Here is a 25,364-nt window from a genome sequence, read left to right as displayed (position 1 = left end):
TTTGGTGAGCTCACTTCACAGAAGTTCCACAATGGTTAGAGCATCCTTTACAATCCTAATTTCATGTAAATTAGAGCTTTACTGCAAATATTTCAGAAAATTTTTTTCAGAGATGTTTTTCCCCTTTTGAAATTTAACTCAAAGGGAAAACGCCAAAAAAAATCAGGAGACATAAAAAACATCTCGAAGGACAGAGAATTGTTTTTCACAAAAATGCTTGGAAATGCCTCTGACTGGCCTGTTTCTCACTCACGTAAAATGCCAGGCATGGGTGCCCGTGGTGAGGCAGACGCCTGCTGAGGCCCGTACCTTGGTGAGGTCCTTGTACAGCTCCGGGTAGAGCATCGCCATCTCCGGCTTCACGTCCTGGTCCAGCACCAGGGAGAACACGGGGAACATGGTGTATATGGTCGCATACCTGCAAGACCAACAGCAGAGCGCAATGAACCTGAGACACTTGTACCGCACAGCAACGAACAGACCTGTGGATTACAGCACAGCTCCAAAAACACCAAAAATACTCCACGAAACCAAAAAAGCAAGTTGGCAACCAAGTAAGATTACTACAGAGAACTGAGTATTCATCTCATGGCCCAATAACATGTTCTGTACGTCCAAATGCTTACGGGTGGAACAATGATTTTTAAACGTTTCCCTTTCTATGTTCAGGTCATTGTGAGCCTCCCCACCAGAACCCACACGGACACCTCCTGCCCAGAGCAGCCCCCGCACAGGGACACCTCCCGCCCAGAGCAGCCCCCGCACAGGGGCCCTCCTGCCCAGAGCACCCCCCGCACAGGGACACCTCCCGCCCAGAGCACCCCCCGCACAGGGGCCCTCCCGCCCAGAGCATCCCCTGCACAGGGGCCCTCCCGCCCAGAGCACCCCCCGCACAGGGGCCCTCCTGCCCAGAGCACCCCCCGCACAGGGACACCTCCCGCCCAGAGCACCCCCCGCACAGGGGCCCTCCCGCCCAGAGCACCCCCCGCACAGGGGCACCTCCTACGCTGCTCTATAGCTGCAACCACTCCCCTCTGCCACCTTCTCCCCGCCCCTAGCAAGCACAAACCCGTTCTCCATCTCTAATCTGGTCATTTCAAGAATGCTATGCAAATGGCACGCTACAGCAGGTACCTCTGGGGATTGGCGTCTTTTATGCAGCACAATTCTCTGGAGATTCATCCAGGTTGCTGCTGTATCAATAGCTAATTTCTTTCTATTGCTGACTAGTACTTTGTGGCAGGCAAATGAAGCACAGTTTGATTAACCACTGAAGTACATCTGGTTTAGTCCTAGTTTTGATTAACACAAACAAAACTGCTGTAAATATTCACTGCAGTCTTTTGGTGAAGTTTCCGTATGTTCTGGACAGGAGGGCCAGTTGAGATAGCAGGCCTAGGAGTGTAAGCGCCAGGCCACATGGTGGTGGGATAGTTTTTCAAAGAAACTGCTAAAACATCTTCCAGACTGTAGGGTTTACACCCTAAGGTGATACAAGAGCTGTCCCGTTGCCGTGACTCTTCCCTGCAATTCTGGTAGGTGTGAGGCGGAGCGTCCTGCCGTCTAACCCAGTCTCCCTGTGGCTCATGATGCGGGCATCGTTTCAGGAGCTTCCTTGCAGTCTGTGCGTCTGACACACGGGGCGGCTGCCTCTACGCGCGACACACGGGGCGCGGCTGCCTCTACGCGCGACACACGGGGCGCGGCTGCCTCTACGCGCGACACACGGGGCGCGGCTGCCTCTACGCGCGACACACGGGGCGCGGCTGCCTCTACGCGCGACACACGGGGCGGCTGCCTCTACGCGCGACACACGGGGCGGCTGTCTCTGCACCTTCTGTCCTTTTCCTAACTGGACTGCTCCTGCATGGCTGAGTTTGGAGATTGTTTAGGCACCGCTGGACATGTGTCTTGCCCATACCCCCTTTCAATTCCAGAAGCGGCCTTCAGGGCTGCAGCATCTGTGCCCACGAGGCCCTTCCCCGGCACTGCAGTCCCTCTGCCTGCATGCTGTTCAATCGTCCCCACCTACCGTCTCCTCACTGCTGCTTTCAATGGGGTTTCTTTGTCTTTGGTTTTCATCAGTTTGATTATGATTATCTTAGTGGGAATTTCTCTGAATTCATCCTGTTCGGGGTTTGCTTACCTTCTTGAACCTGTACATTTACGTCTCTGGCCAAATCTGGGAGGTTTTCAGCCCTTATTCCTTCAAGTACTTTCCTAGCCTGTCCCTCCTCCCCTGGAACTCCCAGGGCAAAAACGGTGCAGAGGCCGGGGCTCCACAAACGGTGCAGAGGCCGGGGCTCCCACGGTGCAAACGGTGCAGAGGCCGGGGCTCCCGCGGTGCAAACGGTGCAGAGTCCACCTTGCATGTCCTTGAGGCTCTGATCCTTTTTTTTGGTCAATTTCTTCTCTGTTGTTCACTAAGCACTTTCTGCTTTTCAGTCTCCAGTTCGCTGCATCTGTCATCTGTCCGTTCTGTTTTGCTGCTGAGCCCGGCCACGGCATTTTTTGTCTGGGCTATTTTTCATGTCTAAGATTTGCATTTGGTTCTGTTCTGCATCTTGTCTGTTGGGCTGCTCCGTGTGCCGTTTGCTCCAGCGTGTTTGTAATTTCTCTTTAGAGCACGTTCCGTGGCTGTTTCCCAGCCTTTGTCAGAGAATGCTAATGTCTCTGCCATCTCAGGGCTGCCTTCTACTGACTGTCTTTCCATTCACCTTGAAATCTTCCTGGTTCTTGGTATAGCAAGTGACTCTGATGGAAACCTCCACGTTCTGGGTATTGCATACGAGACTCTGCATTTTCTGGAGGGTCCTGGCCCTGCTTTGGCGGGGAGAGGAGAGCACTGTCCGGCTGCTGTGCAGGGGCAGGAGTTCGCACTCCCCGTTCGGCCTCCAGTGACACTGAGGGCTCACTACCGAGACACTGGGGATGGAGTCCTGCCTCCCATTCCATCACCCTGGAGATGGGGGCGCAGCTGCATCTCATGAAGTGGCACGCTCAGCTCTCCATTTGCCTTTTGGTGAGGGGAGGTGGGCACAGCCTTTCCCTGGCATCTGACTGGAATAGTGTGATGAGCATCTGAAAGACACGTCATCTGTCTTCCTGGTGACCCTTTCGTGGACCTGCGGTTGGAGAGGCTGGGACCTCAATGGGACTTTTAGATTTTAAATTTCCGCACCCAGGGCCGTTTCCAGGCTGCCTGCTCCTTTGGCTCCAGCTGTTGGAAAACCCAGGGAGCTCTTTCTGCCTTGCTCCCTGGAGCCACGGGCCCCACCGCCCTGTTCACCTCGCTCCCCACTCAGAGCCTTCTGTGTGTGATGCCCCAGTTTCTCACTGAACTTAGCAGGAGCGGGGAGCAACCCAGCTACCCCACCTCCTACTGCCCTGGAAGTGCAGCTGGTTTGTTGGTTGGTTGGTTTTGAGACAGGGTCTCTCTCGGTGGCCCAGGATGGAGTACAATGGTGCGATCAAGACTCACTGCAGCCTTGACCTCCTGGGCTCGGGTGATCCTGTCACCTCAGCCCCCTGAGCAGCTGGGACCGCAGGTGTGCACCACCATGCCCGGCTACTGTTATTTTGTAGAGACAGGGTCTTGCCATGTTTCCCAGGCTGGTCTCAAACTCCTGGCCTCAAGAAGTCTTCCGAACTTGGCCTCCCAAAGTGCCACTTCAGGAGCCACTGCACTTGGCTGTGTTTTTTTTTTTTTTTTTTTGGTTTGTTATGTTAAATGACATTTCACCTATGAGAAAGCATTCAAGTTGGGAAAGTTATCCCGTGGCAGAGAACCAGAAAAAACCTGTGATGCCACGGTAGCTTTTTGTGGGTAACACCCCCCATGGGCACTGAGGAAGGAGAACTGTCCAGACCCCAGACACAACTAGTGCCTGAAGAATATCTTAGTTTATAGTATTATTACTAAGCTGTGTCCTTTATATAATCCTGCATATATAATTACATATTAGTTTATAGAATTAGTGCTTGAAGTGTAACTTACTGCTTACATATGTCTACTTTATATAATCATACTGAATACTTATATCTAGCATACTTAGTTCCATATAATCTTTCTATATAATCATATAGGTATTGTAGTCGGAGCTGTACCGACATATTTAGTGCTGATTTATAGAATCCTTCCATATAACCATACAGTAGTTTGTAGTAGGAGGAATGCCTAGAGGAGTCACAGAACAGAAGCTGTACATGGGAAAACAGCCAGACCAGGACGAGAACCAAAGACCCAGGCGGTGGCATCCCTGCATGAAAGGGCACACGCTGTATGGCAGGCTTGGAGCAGGAGCCGCTCCTCCTGATAAAGGAGTTGTAGCACCTTGCATCCAGTTCCTGTGGAAAGTTGGCCTCAGGCCTGAGATCCTGGGAGGAACCGAGGGAGAGGAACCCCTCTGGTGTGACCAGTCACGGCGGCTGTACACCCCGTCAGCCTTTTCTCGCTTCTGTGCTAGCTCAAGTCATCCTCCCATAAATATCGTTGAGAAGAGCACAGGTCTGTCAGCTCCCCCTGCGATGGCTTACAGTATCCTATTAGAAACCCTTTGAAGTCTCCAGCCCCCAGATAAGAAGTGTGTGCACAACACCTGCTGCACACAGCCCACCTCCTTGGCTCGGTGACCTAATGGGGATGGACCCCTTTTCTGTACATGACCCTCTACTACTGGGCATGGCACGGCCCCCGGTTGCGCACGGCCCACCTCTCTGCCCAGGTGACATAATGGGGTGGTCCCCTCGCTTGTAACTCATGTGATCATGTATGCCCTATCACTAAGCCTATAGATGATGACCTCAGGCACGACCCTGCCCCCTGCTTGTACCTAATAAATACAGATGCTCTTGGGCATTTGGGGGCCGCTGCTGATCTCCGCTCACAAGTGGCATGGCCCCCCGAGTCCAGATGCTCTTCACCAGTTCTTCAGTGTCCTGTCTCTTTACCTCTTGGATCCTGCACCTCAACACAGCATAAGGGACACCCCACGACCCTGTGGGGCCACCACAGCCCTACGCCTTTTAGCCCTGAAAACACGTGGATATCTAAAGGCTGCATTCCGTTTTAATATGACTGAGATTCCACGGTCGCTAAACGCAGACTGTTCTATTTTTTACACTGTTGTGGGCTCTACAGAACCATCTTCTTCTAAGGAACTTTTAGTCGATTTCATATCCTTCTGTTTTCTTGATGGGCTGCTGCTGGGCACTGAACACAGAAATTCAACCTTTAATCTCTTTATTAGGTTCAACTTGTACAGCACTGTTGGACTTTCCTCCAAATCTTCATTTTGTTAATTTTCTTTGAACAACTCCTACTCTGCTTAGAATTTAGGAACAGGGCCAAATAATTCAAGAAGAGCCCAACCGCGAGGAAAGATGGCGGGTCATCCCTCTGACGGGTGAGAACTCTGTCCCCTGCGGCCACTCAGGCGATCTGCCTGTGACTCACTCACAGCACCAGGCAGGATTATGTGCAGTCACGATTGAGTTCTGTATAGCTCTTGCTTTATTTATGCTAGAAATTTCCCAATCTCTTCAACCTTTAACAACAAAAAAACCCACCGCTGCCTCCTTTGTATAAACCTCTCTTGAGGTGCACCTTTCAGCGTGTGTGATGAGTTTGACGAGTGTCATGGAACCGCCATGTGATCATGCGCAGAGCACCTGTCACCCGGAAGGAGGGGGACTGACGGGCGGGTGGGAGACCCCTGCCTCCTTCACTGCTGCGAGCTCTCTAGCACCTGGCTGCTCTCTCTGGGCAGGCTGGGCGGGTCTCTGCTCTCTCCAGGTGGGCTCCGCCATCTCTCTGGGCGGTGTCAGGGCTCGCCCACCTTGCCGAGTGTCCTCTGCTTTCTCTGTGCTGCGGGGCAGTGCCCTGCGCTACGGACACGGTGCAGCTCTTCCCCCAACCAGCCACGTTTGTGTCTTCCCAGTCTGTGGATATCACAGATGAAGCTGTCAGAGTCCCTGCAAGGGTCTGCGTGGTAGCATGAGTGTTTTCCTTTTTCCTGGGTGAACACTGAGGAGGGGGGGTTGCTGGGGCCTATGGCAGCTAACGTTTAATTTCATAAAAACTGCCAGCCTGCTTTCTGAAGCAGCTCGACCAACTGTCTGCACTCTCGCCAGCAGTGACGTCCTGCTGCCCACCCGCCAACACGCCCCTCAGCCCTTCCGCATGGCCTCCGGTGGAAGAGCCTTCTCTCTCTCTGTAGCTTTAAGTTATCTTTCCCGGACGGGCTTGGTGGCTCACGCTTGTAATGCCAGCACTGTGGGAGGCTGAGGCAGGTGGATCATGAGGTCAGGAGTTCAAGACCAGCCTGGGTAACATGATGAAACTCCATCTCTACTAAAAATACAAAAATTAGCAGGGCATGGTGGCGCGTGCTTGTAATCCCAGTTACTTGGGAGGCTGGGGCGGGAAAATTGTCTGAACCTGGGAGGCAGAGGTTGCAGTGAGCTGAGATCATGCCATTGCACTCCAGCCCGGGCAAGAGAGCAAGACTCCATCTCAGGAAGAAAAACAGAAAAATTATCTTTCCTGGTAACTAGTGATGCTAAAGAAAAAATGATTTTTCCTGGTAACTGGTGATGCTAAAGACACTTTCTTGTGCTTACTGGCCATTCTTATGTCTTCTTTTGTGATGGATGTTCAAATCTTTCACTTGGAAAAAAACACTGAGTTGTTTGTCTTATGGTTGAATTGAAGATGATAAGCTATGTATTAAAAGTATTTTCTTCTCATCTGCCTTTTTACTTGTTTAGTACTGTCTTTAGAAGAGCAAAAACTTAATTTTTATAAAGTCCATATGTCAACTTATTCTCAGTGCGTCACGATGTTGGCACTAAGGAAATCTGTGCTGACCTTGGCACAGGCTGGGCCTGGAATCCACCAGAGCCCGGCGCTCCTCTGAGGGCTGCACGCCGAAGCTCACTCCGACAAACCTGGCAGCAGGTGCAAGGACTCCTGGAACGCCGAGCTTTCAAGGCTCTCTGGCTGCTGGCTCCACATGGGAGAGAGTTGTTCTCTTTCTCTGAGGCACCCGTCCCTACTCCTTCTTATCCAATGTCTGAAAACATTTATTTCACGTGTTTTCACGTCTTCTCATGTTTCCCACTTGATTAGGCTTGGAAGATAAATCTGTTTCCGGTTATACCAATCACGGCTGGAAGCAGTTCTCAAGACCCTCTCTGATAAGGCCACAGAGCCTCCTGTTCCTGAGGTCTGCACACGGCTCCCTGGGGACCCCGTGCTCCTCCTGCCCAGAGCTCTCTCTGGGAATGTCAGGTACCCTCTTGGTGCTCAATTAAGGTTCACTCTAACTTTAACGAGAGCGCTCACAGGCTCTCCATCTGAGTCGCTAGCAAGGATATAAAGGAGACCCACACCTAGGAATGGCTGCTACAGCGTGGTGCTGAGTGGGAGGTCCTTGCAGGGAACTGCTGACATCACTGGGGAGATACCTCCGGCCAGTTCAGACTAGCGTTCCCCAAAGCACTTTTGTAGAACATGAGCTGTGAGCACGCGAGATCAGGAGTCTGTCTCGGAGCCTCTGTCTCAAACGTCTAAGGTGCACAGTGCTGCACCCACCAGGGGTTCCCCAAGAGGACTTGGCCTAGGAGCTCTTTTCCTGGGGGAGGGCATTGCATTCCCCACGCCCGCTTGGGGTGCGAGGGCAGGGTGGGCTTCGGGGGTCACAGGAAGCTCCCCAGGCTGTCCTGTCTCTCCCAGCCCCTCCTGCTGCCCCATCCCCCGCCACCTTAGGCTTCCCCGTCCCCACCCCCGGGGTCCCTGGCCCCTCTTTGGGTCTCCCTGTTGTGCACTGAATGTACGCTAGTCCTTCCTGCTCCTGACCCCTCCTGCTTCAGGAAAGTCACCTGGGCCATCAGTTCCCTCCAGAGCTGATGAAATGAATAGAGAGGAAAACCATGGTAAATCTATCAACGATTCTAGTTTCTAGAGCCAGTTTCTCTTTCAGAGACATGATTTTGGTCTAGTTATGTTATTTTGTAAAAACATCATGTTGGTTTTTGCTCACTTCTTGATATTGATTTTCTAGGTGAAGGCAAACTTGTTACTTATTTTCAAAGAAGCTTAACTTAAAAGCATCGCCCCTTCCAATCTCCCACCTAACCGAATTCAGAGTGTGAATGCTTAAGAAAGTCACAGGCATTTCTCTCATGACGGACACTCCAAGTTACTTTACCTAAAGCCTAATATAAAGAAGAGCTCTCGGAACGGGAGCTGGGGACGCTGTGGCGCACTTGGGCCGTGGGGCAGGCGCCCAGGCCTCACTAACCCAGGCAGCAGTTCTTTAAAGAATAATCTCCACGGTGCCCCACATTTTCCTTTTAATGTTTCAAATCCACAATTTTTAAAATATGAAGAAAGAAAGTGAGAACGGTTATGCTTTTTTATGACTTCCAAAGAAGAAACACATTGTTCAAACTCAAGGTGCAATTAGCAAATTCGATACTATTTAAAAGTAACTAGGCCAGGCGTAGGGGCTCATGCCTGTAATCCCAGCACATTGGGAGGCCAACGTGAGTGGATCACCTAAGGTCAGGAGTTCAAGACCAGCCTGGCCAACATGGCAAAACCCCATCTCTACTGAAAATGTACAAAAATTAGCCAGGCATGGTAGTGCATACCTATAATCCCAGCTACTCGGGAGGCTGAGGCAGGAGAATCACTTGAACCTAGGAGGGAGAGACTGCAGTGAGCTGAGATCATGCCACTGCACTCCAGCCTGGGTGACAGCAAGATTCTGTTCTCCCCGCGCCCCCCGCCCCCGAAAAAAAGGTAACTAATTGTAATAATTACTGCAAAGATGCAGGCATGGGAAAACTTATTTAAAAAGAGTTAGAGCTTACTGTACCTTTAGGATTTTTCACCTTTGTTTGAAGTACTATGTGAAACACTATTGGAATTACTGGAAAGCTGAGAATGTTAGCACAAATCCTACCAAAATTTCCATCAGTGGTACAGGCTATGAGTTGGTAAGTTGCTGGGACCTTCTTTGGTCACGGAGAGACATGAAATATGGCTCAAGCTGACACCCCGGATGCCCAGCGTTGTCCTGCGCTCCCTCACACCTGGGCTGAGGGAGCCTCGGGTGGCCCGCCTAGCCCAGGGCTGATGATGGCGGTTTCCTTGTGGGCCACAAAGAGTCTGCAATGTTTCCTATCATGGGAGTTATTCCCTGTGTGTTTATAGCAAGAAGGGGCCTGAAGTGTAGGCACTTGTGCCAAAACGAAGGGCTGGGGTGAGAGAAGCCTGAAGCCACATGCAAGGATTTTTCCAAGTTCTTACCTACTTTATTCAAAGTTACTTCTTTTCCTCCTGAGACAGAGTCTTGCTCTGCTGCCCATGCTGCAGTGCAGTGGCACAATCTCAGCTTGTTGCAACTTCCACATCCTGGGTTCAAGTGATTCTGCTGCCTCGGCCTCCCTAGTAGTTGGGACTGCAGGCACGTGCCACCATGCCCAGCTAGTTTTTTGTGTTTTTAATAGAGATGGGGTTTCACCGTGTTAGCCAAGATGATCTCAAACTACTGACCTCAGGTGATTCATCCGCCTCGGCCTCCCAAAGTGCTGGGATTACAGGCGTGAGCCACCGCATCTGGCCTAAAGTTATTTTTAAGACCACAGGACAGGCTCCTGATACCTTGGGATGAATGGTGCTAACATGCAGGTGAAGGACATGGAGTCTGAGGCAGGTGCCCCAGGGGTCTTGGTAGCTGTGAGCCCCACAGCTCAGCTGTCCTGAGGCTTTAGAATCTGCCAGAGCCTGGTCCTCCTCTGAAATCCACATGCACTCAAGTTCACACTGACAAACTCACAGCAGGTACAAGGACCTGACACACCTTGTGACTTGTCCTTGTGGAGCACGCAGGAGACTAGGGCGCTAATTGGCGCTACAGCTGTGTGGCCTGCGGGGGGGTGAAGGTGCGCCGTGGGGGCTGGGGCCTCCAGGGAAGCAAGGACAATGGGGACATATGGCAGTGGTCTAGCCAAGGGGACATCACGTGTGGAGGCCGGAGGGCAGAGAGTTCCTGAAGACTGGAGACAGGGAAAGCACAGAGCCAAGGGCTGGCTCTGTGCACAGCAGTGCTCCTCAGACGGCTCAGGATGACGGGGTGCCTCTCAGTGACTCTCACGTGGGAAGCAGGGACTTAAGGGACCGCACATGTGTAACAAAAACCTAAGAGATGCACAGGCCAATGTTTCCCTGTATTCTGCTAAACGCGTGAGGAATGGATTCAGGGAGATTGCGGGTGATACTGTGTTTAAAATGTGGACTGAAAAGAGCTCTGCAGAGAGAAGGGACTCTGTGTCTTCTCTGCGGGCCGGGAGGAAGCTCGGCAGCTGCGTGACGGTGAGGAGTGGCACCCGGCGCCGGCCCCGACCACTCGGGTCCGAGCCTGGCTGCCCACGTGTGCGTTCCTGAGCTCTCTGGGTCTCTCACTTTTCTCATACATGAAGTGGGGACAAGGTGAGGATAAAGGTGTGTTCAATGCTGAGAGCATGGAGGCCAGCGGCTGTTACTATCACAGTATTTTCTGGGACTCCTTGTGTGGTGGAACCTGGTTAGGGTGGGAATGAGCTTTGCAGAGGTTAGGGAGGTCAGCGGCAGAGGGGAGGCCGCTTTTAGTTTGCTGCCAACACGATCAGTCACACTGATTTCATTTCTAGGCATCACCACCGAGGAGGAAGAAATGAGAATTTCCCACCGATTCTCTCTTCACAGGAAGTTCCTGTTCTGCAGACACGGTAGGCAAAATCAGCTCAGCTTTCAACGCACATCACCTGCCTGCTGCAATTCTTGTGTCCCTTTCTAAGACACTGGTGCTGTTAGCTTTACTTTTTTGTTTTGAGAAGGAGTCTGACTCTGTTTCCTAGGCTGGTATGCAATGGCATGATCTCAGCTCACTGCAACCTCCACCTCTCAGGTTCAAGTGATTCTTGTGCCTCAGACTCCTGAGTAGCTAGGATTACAGGTGCCCACCACCATGCCTGGCTAATTTTTTGTGTTTTTAGTAGAGACTGGGTTTTGCCATGTTGGCCAGGCTGGTTTTGAACTCCTGACCTCAGGTGATCCAGCTGCCTCAGCCTCCCAAAGTGCTGGGATTACAGGCGTGAGCCACCGTGCCTGGCTAATTTTAGTATTTTTAGTAAGACAGGATTTCACCATGTTGGCCAGGATGGTCTTGGACTCCTGACTTCAGGTGTTCCTCCCATGCCCACCTCAGCCCCCCAAAGTGCCCAGCCTTGGTGCTGTTATCTTTGAAAATGAGATTCCATTCCTGCCAGGGAGAGACTGACAGCATCTGGTTCAAAGCACGCCACACTATGTCACATCCAAATCTAAGGAAATGTCCCCACACTTCCTGTGTGTTCTTTGCTGCTGCCTGGCCACGTCCCACAGCGGGATGAAGCCGAGCCCCAGCCGGGAGAGGGGCAGCCTGCAGAGAGCCGGGAGGGCCTGGCTGTGGCCACTCTGCCCCTCCTCCTTATGCCACAGGACCCTTTAAAAATCTCAGATCCAACACAATTCCTGACACATACTATGGCTTTCACTTGAAAACAAAACCTAATGAGAAAATCCCAGGAGGAACAAGTATACAGGTGCTATCTTGAAGTTTACCCAAGTAAAACAGTGTTTTTATGTTAGTATTATTCATTCTAAACGATGACTGCATCAGGAATGACTCAAAAGCAAAATCTTCTACATATGGCCTTCTTTTCAAAATAAAAGTCCTCCCCTAGATGAGCTGGCAGGTGCTGAGTGTCACTTACCCCACCATGAGGAAGCCCTGGTACAAAGGGACGGATGCGAAGTAGAAGACTGAGGAAAACACAGCCTGGAGAGAGAGCCCACAGACAAAGACAGCCGTCAGTCCCAGCAGCCGCTGGCACCAGGCCTCTCACTCCCAAGCACAGCCCAGGTACTCCCGCAGCACCTGGCAATGCCCTCTCCCAGCGTCCCGGCCCCTGCCCTCCGTGGCACGTGCACAGAAGGCTCGGTACCTGCATGGTGGAGATGATGAGGCCCCTGTGCATGACGAACTGCCCGAGTGCCGCCGACCTCTTGTAGCTGTTCCGCCCGTGCACCATGAGCAGCCTGCCGACGTGCCGGAACTGTGTGATGGAGAAGTCGGCCGCCAGCGAGGCCTGCCTCCCCTCCTGAAAGACAAGCATGCAGGGCCCTCTTCAAACACTGTGGACGCTGGAAATCAGACTCCAAAAGCTGAGTTTTAGAACTTAGCCTTAATTTTACCGAGACCAAAGTTCTGTCTGCAGGACTTTAAAAGCTTCAGCTGCGTCGATGGGACAGGTCTGCCAGTCTCAGGCACAGGGGCAGGGAGGCCCCCAGCACCAGCTGGGCTCTCTCAAACACTTCAGGAGAGCTCGGCTCCGACAGCCCGAGGGTGTCACAGGAGTCAGCAGAGCAGCAGAGCCCAGGCCAGCACTATCAGAGGACATCCCGGGCCAGCACTGTGGGAGGACGCCCCTGTGATCTGAGCCCGGGCCAGCCCTGTTGAAGGATGCCCCTGTGATCTAAGTCCCTGTGAACTGAGCCCCTGTGAACTGAGCGCGGGTCAGCTCTGTCAGAAGATGCCCCTGTGACCTTGGGCTTCTTCAAGACAATTCTCTGTTTTATCTTATTAAAAAAAAAAATCTATCTCCTCTTTCACGACACTGCCATAAGGCATTACAAAATGAAGTAGCCAAGGAAAAAGCCAGGCTTGCTTGAGCTGGGTTAATTTTCCAGGTCTTTCTGGGTATGTTTGTATTAATATTTAAGTGACTGTGGAGAAAGGAGTAACATAAATAAGGCTGGCACAGAAGGCAAACCTCAAACTACAGCTCAGTCAGACACAGGCAACTACCCAGAGAATGGCGTGTGTGAAACAGGAGGGCAGCCACGAAAAGGCTCTCTGAGGGGTTTGCTAACATCTGAGCTGAGCACTGGGGCAGGTGACTATGAGTGACACCTTCCTGCCAGCCACTCTGCCAACAGCAAGGGCGCTGAGGGCTGGGCTCTAATGCACGTGGCAGGATCGTCTTTATGAAATGTGGGGTCAAAGCGGGGGACTCTGACCAATTCCTCCTTCACTCAAATGTACAGCTCAGTGCCCAGCACACACCAGACTCTTCAGGATGTGCTGACCACACGTGTTGACCAAGTGCACCTTCACCGAGCATGTGTCAAGTGTGTGCTGATGACTGTGCACTATGTGCTGATGTGCACTGACCAAGTAGGTGCTGACCGAGTGTGTGCCGAGCATGTGCTGACGTGTGCTGACCGAGTACGTGCTGACTGAGTGTGTGCTGAGCACGTGCTGATGTGTGCTGAGTACGTGCTGACCAAGCGTGTGCCGAGCACGTGCTGACCAAGCGTGTGCCGAGCACATGCTGACATGTGCTGACTGAGTACATGCTGACCGAGTGTGTGCTGAGCATGTGCTGACGTGTGCTGACCGAGTGTGCGCTGGGCACGTGCTGACGTGCTGACCGAGTACGTGCTGACTGAGTGTGCGCTAAGCACGCGCTGACGTGCGCTGACCGAGTACGTGCTGATCGAGCGTGCGCTGAGCACGCGCTGACATGCACTGACCAAGTACATGCTGAGCACATGCTGACGTGTGCTGACCGAGTGTGTGCTGAGCACGTGCTGACATGCGCTGACCGAGTACGTGCTGAGCACATGCTGACGTGTGCTGACCGAGTGTGCGCTGAGCACGTGCTGACGTGCGCTGACCAAGTACGTGCTGAGCACATGCTGACGTGTGCTGACCGAGTGTGCGCTGAGCACGTGCTGACGTGCGCTGACCAAGTACGTGCTGAGCACATGCTGACGTGTGCTGACCGAGTGTGTGCTGAGCACGTGCTGACATGCGCTGACCGAGTACGTGCTGAGCACATGCTGACGTGTGCTGACCGAGTGTGCGCTGAGCACGTGCTGACGTGCGCTGACCAAGTACGTGCTGAGCACATGCTGACGTGTGCTGATCGAGTGTGCGCTGAGCACGCGCTGACGTGCGCTGACCGAGTACGTGCTGAGCACATGCTGACGTGTGCTGACCGAGTACGTGCTGACGGAGTGTGTGCTGAGCATGCGCTGACGTGCACTGACCGAGTACGTGCTGACCGAGTGTGTGCTGAGCACGTGCTGACGTGTGCTGACAGTGTATGTGCTGACGTGCGCTGACCGAGTGTGTGCTGAGTACGCCCTGATGTGTGCCAACCGAGCGTGCGCTGACCGAGTGTGCGCTGAGCATGCGCTGACCGTGTGTTGAGTACATGCTGACGTGTGCTGACCGAGTGCACTGAGCACGTGCTGACGTGTGCTGACCGAGTGTGTGCCGAGCACGTGCTGATGTGTGCTGACTGAGTAGGTGCTGAGTGTACAATGACCCAGCATGTCCTGATGTGTGCTGACCAAGCGTGCGCTGACGTGTGCTGACCGAGCGTGTGCCGAGGACGTGCTGATATGTGCTGACTGAGTAGGTGCTGAGTGTACAATGACCCAGCATGTCCTGATGTGCACTGACCGAGTGTGTGCTGAGCATGCGCTGACGTGTGCTGACCGAGCGTGTGCCGAGGACATGCTGATGTGTGCTGACTGAGTAGGTGCTGAGTGTACAATGACCCAGCATGTCCTGATGTGCACTGACTGAGTGTGTGCTGAGCATGCGCTGATGTGTGCTGACCGAGCGTGCGCTGACGTGTGCTTACCGAGCGTGCGCTGACGTGTGCTGACCGAGCGTGTGCCGAGCACGTGCTGATGTGTGCTGACTGGGTAGGTGCTGAGTGTACAATGACCCAGCATGTGCTGATGTGCACTGACCGAGTGTGTGCTGAGCATGCGCTGATGTGTGCTGACCGAGCGTGCGCTGACGTGTGCTGACCGAGCGTGTGCCGAGCACGTGCTGATGTGTGCTGACTGGGTAGGTGCTGAGTGTACAATGACCCAGCATGTGCTGATGTGCACTGACCGAGTGTGTGCTGAGCATGCGCTGATGTGTGCCGACCGAGCGTGCGCTGACGTGTGCTGACCGAGCGTGTGCCGAGCACGTGCTGATGTGTGCTGACTGGGTAGGTGCTGAGTGTACAATGACCCAGCATGTGCTGATGTGCACTGACCGAGTGTGTGCTGAGCATGCGCTGATGTGTGCTGACCGAGCGTGCGCTGACGTGTGCTGACCGAGCGTGTGCCGAGCACGTGCTGATGTGTGCTGACTGAGTAGGTGCTGAGTGTACAATGACCCAGCATGTGCTGATGTGCACTGACCGAGTGTGTGCTGAGCATGCGCTGATGTGTGCCGACCGAGCGTGCGCTGACGTGTGCTGACCGAGTGTGTGCCGAGCACGTGCTGATGTGTGCTGACTGAGTAGGTGCTGAGTGTACAATGACCCAGCATGTGCTGAGTCATGTTGATGTGTGCTGATATGTTGAGAGACCAAAGGGCAAACCTACCTTTCCCTCAATCCCAATCCCACAGTCCGCTGCCTGAATCATGCTTACATCATTTCCTCCATCACCTGTGAAACGAAAAGTTGCGAGATAAAATAAAACCCCATCCATCATCATGTTTTTCGTTTTTACCATCAGAAGCTATTTCAGAAACTTCCATTAATGGAGATGGACTCAATCTAGTTTCGGGGTGGAAGGAAGCGTGGCCATCAGTGTCAGGCCGCGGGCTTCTCCAGAGGCCTCCCGTGAGCGGGGCGGCGCTCACCAACGGCGCAGGTGCGTCTCCCCGTGTGCTGCTGCAGCAGCGTCACGATGCAGGCCTTCTGGGTGGGCGAGCAGCGGCAGCACACCACGGCGGGGCACTGGCAGGCCAGCTCCATAAATTCGTGCTCGTAGTACTTTAGACAAACCTGGAAAACAGAGCATGGGTGATTTTGCCTTACTGTCGACAACACTGTCCCAGACTTGTGTCATGCAGAAAGTGCAAAACCCGGGGCGCAAATCCAACAGACGCCACAGCTCCCAACCTTTCAGTATTCTGTGAATCATTTCATGAGACTCACAGGCAGGGCAAAATCTGAAAATCATGGGAAGAAATTCTATATAGCACGGAACCTCCTGCCCAGGGACGCTCTTCCACTTGAAGTACCAGAGAGAATGCTCTGTGCCTTGAGCTCCGACACGGCCTTCTGGTCTTAAGCCCGCAGTAGATGAGACAGAGCAATACAGCCTAGGCTACGTCTTTGCTGAGGGAGGCGTCTGATCCCCTCCCCTGGAATCCAGGCTGCCTTAGTCACTTTCTTGAACAACGTCATGTGACCCACCAGTGGCGTTCTCAGACAGCTTTTGCCACATTTCTTGGAGTGCTTGCTCTGGGGATGCTAGCAACACAGAGGTCTGGGACAATTACGTCCAGAAGCCTGTGCAAAAGCTGTGCAGGGAGAGGTTCCCACCAGCCCTGGTGCCACAGTTCCCTCAACTGGGGCCACACATGAGGGAAGCGCGGCATGAAGCTACTTTGGACATTCCTGCTTCAGTGGACATGACGTGGAACGTACAAAGAGCCAGAACCCAGGCGCTGGGCAGGCTCCAGTGGCTATCTCCCCGGCCTCCTGCAGAACGTTCCAGGCTCTCCCCCGAGCCTCCTGCAGAATGTTTCAGGCTCTCTCCCCGGCCTCCTGCAGAACGTTCCAGGCTCTCCCCCGAGCCTCCTGCAGAATGTTTCAGGCTCTCTCCCTGGCCTCCTGCAGAACATTTCAGGCTCTCCCCCCGGGCCTCCTGCACAACGTTTCAGGCTCTCTCCCTGGCCTCCTGTAGAACATTTCAGGCTCTCCCCCGAGCCTCCTGCACAACGTTTCAGGCTCTCTCCCTGGCCTCCTGCAGAACGTTTCAGGCTCTCTCCCCGGGCCTCCTGCAGAACGTTTCAGGCTCTCTCCCTGGCCTCCTGCAGAACGTTTCAGGCTCTCTCCCCGGGCCTCCTGCAGAACGTTTCAGGCTCTCTCCCTAGGCCTCCTTCAGAACGTTTCAGGCTCTCTCCCCGGGCCTCCTGCACAATGTTTCAGGCTCTCCCCCCGGGCCTCCTGCAGAACGTTTCAGGCTCTCTCCCTAGGCCTCCTTCAGAACGTTTCAGGCTCTCTCCCCGGGCCTCCTGCACAATGTTTCAGGCTCTCCCCCCGGGCCTCCTGCAGAACGTTTCAGGCTCTCTCCCTAGGCCTCCTTCAGAACGTTTCAGGCTCTCTCCCTGGCCTCCTGCACAATGTTTCAGGCTCTCTCTGTCTAAAGGAGGAGTAGCAATCACCGGGCCAACCCTGACACCTCCCCAGCTGCAGTTGCTTTCGAGCGGCAGACACCACTGCTGCGAAATGGAAAACTGCCTCAAAATTGTACAAACGGGCAAAAGCACTTCCTCAAGAAACGCTTGACGCATGGGAATGGAAAGACAGACACACTCGCAAAGGAATCAGCCCTGCCTTGGACAGACAGACAGACATTCGGCCAGGGACCAGCCTTGCCTCAGGGACACAGATAGACAGACAGACAGGGACCAGCCTTGCTTCAGAGACACAGACAGACAGACAGACAGACAGACATGTACCCACTCAGGATACCAGCCTTGCCTCAGAGACACAGACAGACACTCGGCCAGGGACCAGCCCTGCTTCAGAGACACAGATAGACAGACAGTACTCACTCGCGGTCCATCCTTGCCTCAGAGACACAGACAGAAAGACATGTACTCAGGGTCCAGCCTTACCTCCAGAGAGTCCCCAGAGATAACCAAGGCACAATCATGCTTCCTTCTAAATGCATTCAGCTCCAAATGTGCCTCTCCCCGACTGGTTACCTCCATTAAGGGAGAAAAAAGAATCCCCAGTTAAAATGTTGTCTAAATTAGAGGCACAGAGAACAGGGCATGATTTGCAGTCACAGTGGAATGTTTTGCGCTTACTATCGAAAAGCAAAGGACTTTCAGTATTTGGACCTAGAAGAAGGTCCTCTCCAGTCCCTCTGGCAGTGCTGGGGTGTCTACCCTCTCAGCAACTGCAGCAGGACACTTACAGTGAAGAACACAGTGGAATCACCGCTCTGGTGAGATTTTACGTCAAGGGTGCCTACGAGTTAATAATCACCTTCTGGACAGTTTGGGAGGGTAATTAATTGGCTTTGATAAATACACTCCCTTAACATACAATGATAACAATGAAGAATTTTCTTGTAATTTCCATGAGGCGATGATTTAACAGAGTGACAGGCAGGGGTACGCTGGTGTGGGGGCAGTGCTGCTGAGTCACTGAGTTGCAGCACCACGTACGCAGCTCTGCAGAAGGAGGCGCCCGCCCGTCAGAGCACCAGAGCCCAGGGAATGAGCTGCTCATCGCCACACACCGGGCGAGAGACAGGCTGGTCTGAAACCAAGGCGTTACGTAAACACACTGCTTTCCACAACAGGTCAAATAATGCAAAATACTTAATTGCCTGCACTGTCTCTGCCGTGGGTTTCAACTTATTCCCGTAGTTTTTATTCAGTGTCTGAGGGATTTTTAAAAAAACCTAAAGGGGTAAAAATAAGTCATAATCTCGAAATATCATTCATTTTAGAACCAGAAACATTTCGAAAAGCCAATGTAACTGGTTTTTCACATTCTTTCTGCAGAGATTTCATGGAGCACGAAAGAAATGATATATTAATAGTCCTAATAATAGGACTGAAATAAATTAAAAGCTTCATGTGGTTCAAATTAACAATCTCAGACTCATCTTTAAATAGGTAGGTTTTATTGTGAACAATTTAATTTGTGGTGCTATAACACTGAAAAGTCAACAAAAACTGATCTGAAGTTTTATCAGAAGCATTAATAATTTAATTGCAAATAGTAGTCTTCAGGGCCTAATTTGTGATTCTGATGCTTCAAAACACACTACATTTACATGTAAATTGTATTCAAATAACTCCTGTAGGTACAAGTGCTTCATTTAGAGCAGACACAGACGCAGAATGTCTGCTCACCCACTATCAATCAAGACCCAAGAAACTTTAATTTTTTGTTTGAATTAAATTTAGTCATAACTAATACATACAGTAAACATATAAACCTACATCATTTGTATTAATTTTCTTTGAACGAATTAAGGCCGCACTCGCTCTGAAAATGGCAGCGATTAAGAACATATTCCTATTCTGCATTTCTGGCTTGTTTCACAACAGCAGCGCTGGACAACACGTACTGTGTATAAATGGTAGAATAACGTAATTTTTCATCAATATACATTTTTACAAATTGAAAATGATTGCAGTATGTCTCTTTTAAAATAGCAAAAAATAATAATATAACCGAGAAACACCTTTGAACTTAGAGCTTGTTCGTGCTGCCAAAAAGCAGCTTTTGATCATAATTGATGTATGTGTCTAAAAACATCTATTTTTAACATGCTTTCATAAATCAAGAAAACAATTACAATACTTCATTTAAAAAGATATTTAGTAATTAATAATTACATATCTATCTTGACAAAAACAACAGGCTTTATTTGTGAGACAAACGTTCAAAAATTTGAAGTGATTAAGATACGTACTTACCCGTCTGAAGATGTGAGTGTCCTGTGTCCGAGGCACCAGGCGTGAGCTTTGGGCGACGCAAGTGGCTGTCTCCAGCTTGTCGCCCGTTAGCATCCATACCTAGGAAGCAACTGCAGCTGGTGAGCCTCGACAAGACAAGGACGCGCTCATCCCCGGCATCTCACAGCAGCCTTATTCCCCACAGCCAAAAGGCGGAAGCAACCCAGGTGTCCATCAACAGACACACGGAGAAGCAAAATGTGCTCCAGACATACGATGGAGTATTACTCAGCCTTAAAAAGGGTGGAAATTCTGACACAGGCTGCAGTGTGGATCAACCTTGAGGACACTGTGCTGAGTGAAAGAAGCCAGTCACCAAAGGACACATACTGTGTGGTTCCATTTACATGCGGTCCCTAGAGCCATCCAATCCATAGAGAAGCAAGTAGACGTGGGTGCCAGGGTCTGGGGGAAGGGGGTGGGGAGATGGACAGCATTTCTGTGTAGGAAGATGGATCAGCTCTGGAGGTGGATGGTGGTGATGGCTGCAGAAGAGGAGGCAATGCAGACTGAAACAAGGTCACGTTCCCTACTTTCAACCACAACCAAACGGTATCTGAGCTGGCTTAGCTGAAACAAGTGAGATCACAGTGATGCAGGTACAGCAGCTGAGACGCGGCGGCACGTGAGTAACACCCGGCCTGGCACGCGCAGGCCAAGTCTCATAAGGATAGCCGTGAGTGTCAAAGGCGCTGTCCACCCAGCATTCCACACCAAGCACACAGGTCTGCCCAGGCGGCACACGACCAGGGTCTGCCAGGCTAGGAGGCTCACGAAGACCTTTACTGTAGTTCGCTAGTTTTTCAGTTGGAAGCAGAGGTTCAATGGGTAAATGGCCCACAGTCAAGCCAAAAGTTGTTTATGTCAAATAGTGGTAACTTTATATTTAAAAACTGCATACCCACGCCCATCTTATATATCCCTAGATAATAAAGAGAGTAAAATCTCAGGATATTTAATACGTGACAGGATGTTTGATATACATAACAGCAAAGAACTTCAAGTCATATTCTCATTAGCTGAATTTCTCGTTTCTTATGTATCATATTGAAATATGCATTTTTGGAAACAAAACAAAAAACTTCTACATTGTACCGATTATCTGCTTAAGCACATTCTGCCTGGGGCTCTTCTCAAGGTCTAAGATTTGTGCTTTTTGTTTATTTTACAGACATACTGATTTACTGGACCGAAGATCATGACGCTACCACGACAACGCTGAAGCAGCAGCACTGCGGCAGCCTTAGCGCAGCTCAGGAAACGCAGGGAGGTCCAGCTGAAAACCACCTCGGAGTTCTTGGCATCACGTACAGAATAGAGAGCAGAACTCGAGAAAGTTTTTAACTCTTATAACTTAGCAAACAATTAATGTAAATATCCAAATTTTACTATAAGGGATATTGACTACTTTAATAAACTAGTAATCTAGCACATATAGAGTAAGAAGTAGACTGAGGTAAGTTGACCACTAAGTTACGGTGACATGCGTGGGTCATCTGCTCGCTCATTCACATGTCCAGTACAGAAGGGTCTTGCCATGAACTCCGGGGCTCCCGTGAGCCCCCGCCTCAGCCTCCTGAGTAGCTGGGATCCCAGGCACACGGCACCACACCGGCTCATCTGCTCTTGTTAATCAAACTTCTTCATTCAACGTTTTGGCTGTACAAAACAATTAAGTCTAGTAATCTAAACTTCCTGAGTCAGAATTTTCTCTTGTAATTTTGAATTCCTACGTGAACAATTACTCTGACACCAGATATAGCCTCGTGACATACTTCCTACTGCGATCTCAAATGTATATCACATCTTCTGAGTCTCAGCCCTGCAGACTTTCAGAGAGTGAGGGAGACCGACGCCTATTTTCTGTCTACAGCCCAGCATCTTCATCGAGACTTGGGGGATGGCTTTCTGATCTGACTTCTGACACCATCCTTCAGTTCTGTCCCTCTAGTCTGGCTACACAGCTTGTCTCTTCAACACCAGTTACACTTTTTCCATTCTGAGCCCCAGGTCCTTGAGGCGGTGCTAAAATTATCCTAACCAACCGGGAGTTGACCATATAGCTTCAGTGAGAACATATGAGAAAAGCTCCTGAAAAATGAAACTTACACCACAAGTGCTAATTTCCCCTATACGGGAAAAGGACACATCAGTAAATGAAAGAAGCAGAGAGCAGGTCAGTGGGCAGGGAGTGTGCGCCCTGCTACACGGCATCCGGGGGGAACCACCGAGAAGCACGGTCAGGATGCCTCACCTCTCCCATCCAAGAAAAACACTCAAATTTCGCAGACATCATATTTAAACTGCCAAGGACCACACAGCTGGATGAGATGGGGCACTGCCTGCTGGGAGCACGGGGAAGGGGGCACTGCCTGCTGGGAGCACGGGGATGGCGGGCGCTGCCTGCTGGGAGCACAGGGAAGGCGGGTGCTGCCTGCTGGGAGCACGGGGAAGGCGGGCGCTGCCTGCTGGGAGCACGGTGGGGGTGGAGGCACAAGCCACGCAGCAGAGATGGAGAGCGTGTCCTCCAGCTACAGAGAAGGTGCTGGGAAAGAACACAGAGCCAGAGGGAGGACAAGCAGCTTCAGGCCTGCCCCGCACGTCCAGGCGTCTCTGGGACGGGTTCTTGCTGCTGAGCCCAGGGGCTGAGCAGCAGTAAGCAGCAGCTTCCACCGGGCGTCCCTTCGTCCCTTTGTGCTGAGTTTATGTCAATGTGGATGCATTACTCCTTCAAAAACATCAAGAAAATGAATGGATGTAGTGCATGTCTGAATATTCTAGATTCTCAACTCTAATATGCCCTGAAGCAAGAGATGATTCCAAATGTGGCACAATTTATCTGAGAATGAAGGCAAAGCCCACATGAGGTCTGAATTCTCACGCACTCCCACCTCACGGAACACGTGCCGCCACATTGGACGTACCAGGGCAGTGAGAGCTCACAGGGGAGGCACACAGGCTCTGGCAGGAGGGGGCCAGGCTCCACAGGGAACGCAGCGGCCCAGCCTTGCCAGATGCAGGGTTCTGCCAGGTGCTGCGGGCACTGGCCCCATGCATCCTGTGAGGGGTACATAACCATCCCTGGGAAATGGCACATGGCAGGTTTGACATTGTGAGGGCCAGGGCCAAGGCTCCTCTTCAGAAAGGCTGGGGTGTCTGGAGAGGGAAGAGGTGTAGAGAGGAAGGTCTGGAGTGGGACGGCGTGGGGATTTGCGTTTGCTCAAGCTGCAGATGTCCCTGAGGAAGGAGGGGAGCTCATGGGCAGCTCTGCTTACACAGCTCAGAGTTTCACACATCAGCGTGCCCAAGGAAAAGCACTGTTTGCTTCAGCAAAAGCAGCACGGCCCGCTGGGGGTGAGCCCAGGGTACCTTGATCCCGGCATTACGCAGCATCTCCAGCGTGGGCCGCACGTCCGCCTGCAGCTGGTCCTCCACACCCGTGAGGCACAGCAGCTCCATCTCCCTCTCCAGGCTCTCGACTACCGCGGCCACCTTGAGGGTCCTGTCGTGCATGCTCAGCTTGGCTTGAGTGTATCGGTTCTGGGGACAGAGGCGGAGACGCCTGTGTGCACATGCTCTGCGTGTACTCAGCTCGGCTGGACTGTTGATATTTAGGAGTTATCAAGCACAATTCTAAGGAAACGGGCACTTCTTTGCTTCTGTGACCCTCCTTTCCCAGCAGACTGGAGAAGTGTTGGAAGCAGAAATGCAGAGGATCACCCCATGCTCCTGCTGAGTGAAGCTGCCTTCACTCCTACACTACAGCAACCCCAGCTCGAATTTCATACAAAGACAGGAAGAACTAATTTCAGTGGGAGGATGGGGTGGCTGGGAGTCAGCTCACCTCAAAGTCCTGGTACTGCTCTTCCGTCAGCGACTTCTTTGCAACCACAAGCGTCCGCAGTCCTTCGCGTGCCATGTTTCCGCACTGGAAAAGGAGAGGCCGAGTCACGGGTGGGTCCCGCAGAGTCCCTGCAGCCATGTGTGGGGCCGGGGCAGCACCACTCTGACTGCTGGTGACCTGCTCTCATGCCCTGCACCCTACCTTCATCACCAAGGCCAGAGATGACTCAGCAGAGAACCGCCTTTATGGACAAAGTATCCTTTTAACCTCAGAGAACTGCCTTTCCGGACAATGTATCCTTTTAACCTCAGAGAACCGTCTTTAAGGACAAGGTATCCTTTTAACCTTAGCACCTGTCTGGTATCTCTAATCCCACTGACCCCTTCACTGGAGAGGCAAAGACTCTGGATGGAGGTGGGGCACACCCCGCCGGGGCTCTCCTGGTGCCCAGCAGAGCTTCTTTCTACAACACAGGCTTTTCAAAAAACCATATCCTGAATCCTTAGAACACCACCACTCCAGAGTGTGGACACCACACTGCATGTAGCAAGCACACATGGGGGTGCACGTGGCAGTGCTGGGGATGGGGTGAGGGGAACTCCTGGTGCCAGAGGGCATCGGGGGCACACACAGCAGTGCTGGGTATGGAGGGTGGGAAGTTCCTGGTGCCAGGGAGGGCATTGGGGTTGCATGCAGCAGTGCTGGGGATGGGACGAGGGGAGCGCCTGGTGCCAGGGAGGGCATGGTGGGTGTATGCCATGGTGCTGGAGATGGGGGAAGGGGAACACCTGGTGCCAGGGAGGGCACAAGGATGCATGAGGCAGTGCTGGGACGGGGCGAGGAGAGGACCTGGTGCAGGGAGGGCATGCAGGGGGTTCACACAGCAGTGCTGGGGATGGGGTGTGGGGAGTGTCTGGTGCCAGGGAGGGCATGGTGGGTGTATGCCACGGTGCTGGAGATGGGGTAAGGGGAACACTTGGTGCCAGGGAGGGCACAGGGATGCATGAGGCAGTGCTGGGACGGGGTGAGGGGAGGACCTGGTGCAGGGAGGGCATGAAGGGGGTTCACACAGCAGTGCTGGGGATGGGGTGTGGGGTGTGTCTGGTGCCAGGGAGGGCATGGTGGGTGTATGCCACGGTGCTGGAGATGGGGTAAGGGGAACACTTGGTGCCAGGGAGGGCACAGGGATGCATGAGGCAGTGCTGGGACGGGGCGAGGGGAGGACCTGGTGCAGGGAGGGCATGAAGGGGGTTCACACAGCAGTGCTGGGGATGGGGTATGGGGAGTGTCTGGTGCCAGGGAGGGCATGGGGGGTGTAGCGGTGGTGCTGGTGACAGCGCAAGGGGAGCGCCTTGTGCTGCCCAGGAAAAGGGCTGAGAAAAGACCCAGGCAGATCTGCACGCTCGGAAATGCATGGCGGTGTGCACACATACACGTCATGGCCCCCTGGTCATGCGCAGAGACCCTGTCACCGCCCATCATCTCTCCAGGGGAACAGGCCGCCCTCCACACAGGAGGCCCCGTGCTAGTGAAGCCAGGGAACTGTATCTGCTCATCAAGGTCAGTCTGGAGGCAAATACACATGATTGAATTCTTCATATTTTAATTCATCCAGTTTATTGGATTTGATACGGATTTGGAGGCTGCAGGGACGGCAGGAGGGGCTGGAGAGACCGTGGGTCTAGCACCCTCTTCATGCACCCGCCAGCTGTGTCTCTTCCTCTCCTGTTTAGGAGTCGGAATAGTGACCTCTATAGGGTCATGTGTTACAGGAGACAAAGGAGGTGACAATCACTGTGAATTACACAGTCAAGGCTGTCATCCCATTATACTGGTTTTAGCTACAGATGACTCTTCAACAACATGGATTTGAGCTGCGCGGGTCCACTTTTACAGATGTTTTTCAGTAAAGCTGAAGC

The 25,364-nt window shown here is 52.4% G+C and overlaps 1 protein-coding gene across 8 annotated transcripts in view; it reads right to left on the bottom strand.

The window, feature by feature from the left end:
* ATP9B (ATPase phospholipid transporting 9B (putative)) overlaps positions 1-25,364 on the bottom strand; it is a 288,436-nt gene that overhangs the window by 11,786 nt on the left and 251,286 nt on the right. For all 8 annotated transcript variants that reach the window (XM_064371986.1, XM_064371987.1, XM_064371988.1 and 5 more), the window contains 9 exons: positions 23,446-23,529; positions 22,971-23,141; positions 19,563-19,661; positions 17,739-17,828; positions 15,750-15,894; positions 15,488-15,552; positions 12,034-12,189; positions 11,803-11,867; positions 310-418 (listed from right to left, as the gene is read on the bottom strand). In XM_064371986.1, coding sequence (XP_064228056.1) covers positions 310-418; positions 11,803-11,867; positions 12,034-12,189; positions 15,488-15,552; positions 15,750-15,894; positions 17,739-17,828; positions 19,563-19,661; positions 22,971-23,141; positions 23,446-23,529 — 984 coding nt within the window. The remainder of the gene's footprint in view (positions 1-309; positions 419-11,802; positions 11,868-12,033; positions 12,190-15,487; positions 15,553-15,749; positions 15,895-17,738; positions 17,829-19,562; positions 19,662-22,970; positions 23,142-23,445; positions 23,530-25,364) is intronic.

Source organism: Aotus nancymaae, unplaced genomic scaffold (assembly GCF_030222135.1).
Source record: "Aotus nancymaae isolate 86718 unplaced genomic scaffold, 86718_ANA_hifiasm-v0.15.2.pri h1tg000253l, whole genome shotgun sequence".
Taxonomy (NCBI): domain Eukaryota; kingdom Metazoa; phylum Chordata; class Mammalia; order Primates; family Aotidae; genus Aotus; species Aotus nancymaae.
The sequence above is the reverse complement of the archived record's forward strand: the minus strand, read 5'-3'. Positions and strand labels throughout refer to the sequence as shown.